The sequence below is a fragment of the Tupaia chinensis genome, unplaced genomic scaffold (assembly GCF_000334495.1).
Source record: "Tupaia chinensis unplaced genomic scaffold, TupChi_1.0 Scaffold000381_1, whole genome shotgun sequence".
In the NCBI taxonomy this organism is placed as follows: Eukaryota; Metazoa; Chordata; class Mammalia; order Scandentia; family Tupaiidae; genus Tupaia; species Tupaia belangeri.
The window spans coordinates 683,908-688,132 of record NW_006159883.1 but is presented as its reverse complement, the minus strand read 5'-3'; the positions used below and the strand labels follow the sequence as shown (position 1 = coordinate 688,132).

General features: G+C 40.3%; 1 protein-coding gene across 1 annotated transcript in view; it reads right to left on the bottom strand.

Annotated features, from left to right (window-relative positions):
* LRP2 (LDL receptor related protein 2) overlaps positions 1–4,225 on the bottom strand; it is a 241,297-nt gene that overhangs the window by 27,312 nt on the left and 209,760 nt on the right. The window contains exons 66-67 of the mRNA XM_014589797.1: positions 3,639–3,782; positions 1,480–1,645 (exon numbers count right to left, since the gene is read on the bottom strand). Of these exons, the coding sequence (XP_014445283.1) occupies positions 1,480–1,645; positions 3,639–3,782 (310 nt within the window). The remainder of the gene's footprint in view (positions 1–1,479; positions 1,646–3,638; positions 3,783–4,225) is intronic.

Here is a 4,225-nt window from a genome sequence, read left to right as displayed (position 1 = left end):
TGCCCCAAACTCTTCAGCCAAAGGGATATCTTTGGAGGATTACATGGAGGGAGGGGACTTCTCCCCAACCAGCTCAAACAGCCAGGATCAATAAAAATAGCAGACATGGCAGTCAGCTGATCTTCTATCTGGTGTTATTCTGAGAATTGTGTTTCTAGACATAGTTCACTGTTGGGCTGGTCCCTTCATTCTGGCTACCTGTGAGTTTATTTCCTCCTTAGCAAGGAGCTCCATTGGAATCAGTAGGAATCTGGCACCAGTTCCAAAGATGAATGAAAACAGCCTTTCATAAAAAACAAACTCAACAAGGCCATCCTGCCCTTATTTCCACTTCTAAGGGTGCAGGTCTTTCATGAGCAGAGCTCCATCAGTTTCTTAACTCTCTCATTCATTAAGGCTGAGAAAGCGATAACACTTGGAAAAGGAAGACAAACCTGCCATTGCCTGGTTGACTTTCAGAAGTGTTGATGTCTAGGGTTTCCAGTGCCTAGCTCCAGACACAGTTCACTGAGGCCCAATTTCCTGACAGAAAATGCTGAAATGAGTCTCCTGCTAGCCTGCAGGCACCATGGGGACCCAATTAAGTTCTTTAGAGATGCTCACATCTTCTAAAAACATCAGACTAGCTTGTTAAAAGGTGAAAATGAATTTATACTGCAAATGACTCTCCATTCTCCATGAGGGCAGTGAGCCCCTGGGCTTTCCTTTCAAACATTCTTTCATTATTAGCTCATTTTCAAGGACATGGGGGACTCTATGAATTGAGCCCTGATTCTTACATAATCACTTTCCACCAACGTGAGCCTCTTCCTTAGAGAAGGAAGGCACTTAATATTTTTTCCACATCGGTTTGCATTTCCTAATGATGACCTTACTAAGGTTCTCACTTTAGGGATCATCCAAAATGTGCGCTTTCAGTTCCCTTGGCTATCTAGAGGTCAAAAGGAACAGAACAAAGCTTATACTTCTATTAACTCAACCAAAGATTAACCAGGATAGTCAAATTTCAAATCTGATGAGACTATACATTGCTAAAACCACAAAATGTGGATTGTTCCTGCCCACCCAAAATAATTACCACAGACAAAAATATTTCTTCTCCACTCCTTTGATGGGAGAATTACGAGGGCATCCCATTTCTTCATAAAATGATCTCCACCCTACTGAAAGTTAATTCTGGAATCCAAAACTCCATTAGCAAGAATGTTCTACCAGACATAATACAGAATCATGACCTGGGTGCTTTCCCCAACTCCTCAAGCACACATAAAACACAGAAAATGACCATTTTGACATAATGATATATGACGAAGGGGTAAGCAGCAGAGGTTTCTGGGGCTAGAGCAAGCCCGAGCATTACCCTGCACTAGCAGCTGAGAATACACACACATGGGCCCAGCCTAACTCATGCCATGTGAAGCAGGACAGAACTCAAGCCATGAAAATGGAACAGGCAGGGAGAGAACATGGCAAACTTACCTTCCAACCCAGTCCACTGCTAATCCATCTGGCTGCATTACATATTTCAGGCCCAGGTCAACTTCTTGCACAAGATTATTGCTGCCGGATTCAAAGTTGGGGATGTAGGCACGTTTGATAGCACCAAACCTGGAGTCCTGCCCTAGCACGGTGTAATACACAATACCTACAGAGAAAGACAGGTGAGTCAGTTTCATGTTAAGAGGTCAGGCAAAGGAGAGATTGGGGTTCTAATCAGGTGCTCTTTCTTAAAAATTTTTAAAATTGACTATCATTATTATCATTTGTACATTCAATCACTATACATCATTTAGATTATAAAGAGACTTTACCCAGCATGATACACACCTCAGTCCAGCCCAGTGAGAATGGGCTGGATATACATCATCATTAACAGATAAAAAAACCATATCTGTGTCCCACAAATATCTTACCTCTCTAATTTTTACCCTAAATTTCCTTTCCTATGCTCTTCCCCTCCCACACTTTTCTTCCACTTTGTCTCTTATGTCCATAACAACTTCCAGTGCTTTTATGGTTCTTTTACTGTCATCTTTACATCTTTTTTGTTCACTCTGATTAAACCTCAAAACCTATGGTACATGAGCAATTAGCTACAAATGCTTGGATTGATAACTTATTGATATTTACTTAGTCATATCTATTTAATGGTAATTTGTTAAAGTATATTTTGGTCAAGAGCCTATTTACTGTCATTAAGATCAAGTTCTAGTTTCTAAAACAGAATACATAGATAAACTGGAACAGGCTGGTTAAGAATTTAAAATCATAGTATCAGTGGCAGTAAAGGAACCACGTGGAGGAGAAATTCTATTTTATGTGCAGGCTAAAGGAGAACGCACAGCAAGCATTTTAAAAGCATAGAGAAAAATATAATTTTTAAGGCATATACTGGGCTTTCCTAGATACACACCATTCTTGAAAAGCTTATTATGTTGCATGAATAAGTGCAAAAATACAATAATACCATTACATTGGCATAGTTATTGATAGTTTGCAAAGCATTTCACATCTATTCACTTAATCTTTAAAACAATTGTCAGAGGTAGGCAGGCAGAGCAAGACTACTACTATTTTAAACCAATAGAGAATTGATGATCCAGGCCCAGGTACACTGAAACACTGGTAACACTACCACTTGGGGGACTGGAAGCCACGTGGAGGACCTGGTTTGGTTCCAGAGCTAACTTTATCATTCCAGATATGGTTATACAGACCTATAGTCCCAGTCAATGGAGAGGCTGAAGCAGGAGTATCATGACACAGCAAGACTCTGAACAAAATTTCTCTCTCAAGGAAAAAAATTGAAATCCAGAAAAACGTTACAACATTTTAAGGTCATAAAGCTGTTAGATGAGGGCTTAGAGGAGACAAGTTTATAGATATAGAAAATGAATTTTCTGACTATACCTCATTGCTATTCTCATGATACCATACAGAGCCATGAGAGGTTCAACAATAGGCCTGACTCATTTTTCCTTCATTCACCTAGATTTTTTAAACACCTACTATATACACCATACTAGATGTGAGTTCAAGTACTAGGTATGTAGAGATGGATTAGATTCAATCTCTGTTTCCAAAGAGTGTATAGTTAAGAGGAAGGGAGAAAAATATGTGGAAAATTAGCTGTTGTACATGATGTATTTGGTAGTTGGGAAAGTCATGACATATTTTTTTGATGTTTTTCTATGCAAGAATGCATCATGACTTTCCTAATGACCCAATAATGTATGCTGCATTTGTAAAAGCATGGATGAAATGTTACAGGCTCATGGGCAAGCAATCAATAAACCACCAGGAGAAATTATAGATGTCAGAGAGGAGGTGACATTTGAACTGGGTCTTTAAGGTCTGAATAGAAATTTCCCAAGGATACAAGAGTAGGGAAGAACAGGATCCACATGAGCAAGGACAAGGAAATATTAAAATCCAGAAAGGATAATCCCCAGAAATGGGAGAAGGTTTGCAGAAAAGTCAGGAAACGTTGGTTAGGAATCATGCTGGGTAAGAGTCACTTCCTCTTCCACTCAACAAAATTCAATCGTGAAATAAATAAATACCCCCCAAATTCAACACATTAAAATTCATTTAAAAATCCATTTTTATCAGAGATGGAAGCCAAAGCTTATACTCACTGAGGTCTATGCCCTGCGGATCCCAGTCATAATCAATAGCTTGGATATGTTCCTCATCTTGAAGGTAGTCTGAGAACTTCTCAGAGGACAGATTGTATTTTCGAATTCGAACATTGTCAGGGAGTAGCAACAAAGGAGGGCTACCTGAAAACAAACGAAAGGTTACTTATCTGTTTGAACTGAACTTGAACTCGTCAGCTATAAAGTAGGATATAAAATATATAGCAGGAGCTTTCGCCTCAGTCTTGAGCTGTAGCTGGCCACCAAGCGTATGCGCTCCGGGATCTTCAGTGCTCACGGCCGCCATCAACGTCGCTGGAGTTCCTCAAGACTCATCTGTGCCACCTGCCCCCCACACACTCTGCCATCATAAGCCGCCATCATGGCGAAGCTCGCTAAGGCTGGTAAAAATCAAGGTGACCCCCAAAAAATGGCTCCTCCTCCAAAGGAGGTAGAAGAAGACAGGGAAGAGGAAATGTCAGAAGATGAAGAAGATGATAGCAGTGGAGAAGAGGTTATCAACCCTCAGAAAAAAAGGTAAAAAGGCTGCCACAACTCCAGCAAAGAAGGTGGGAGGTTCTCCAACA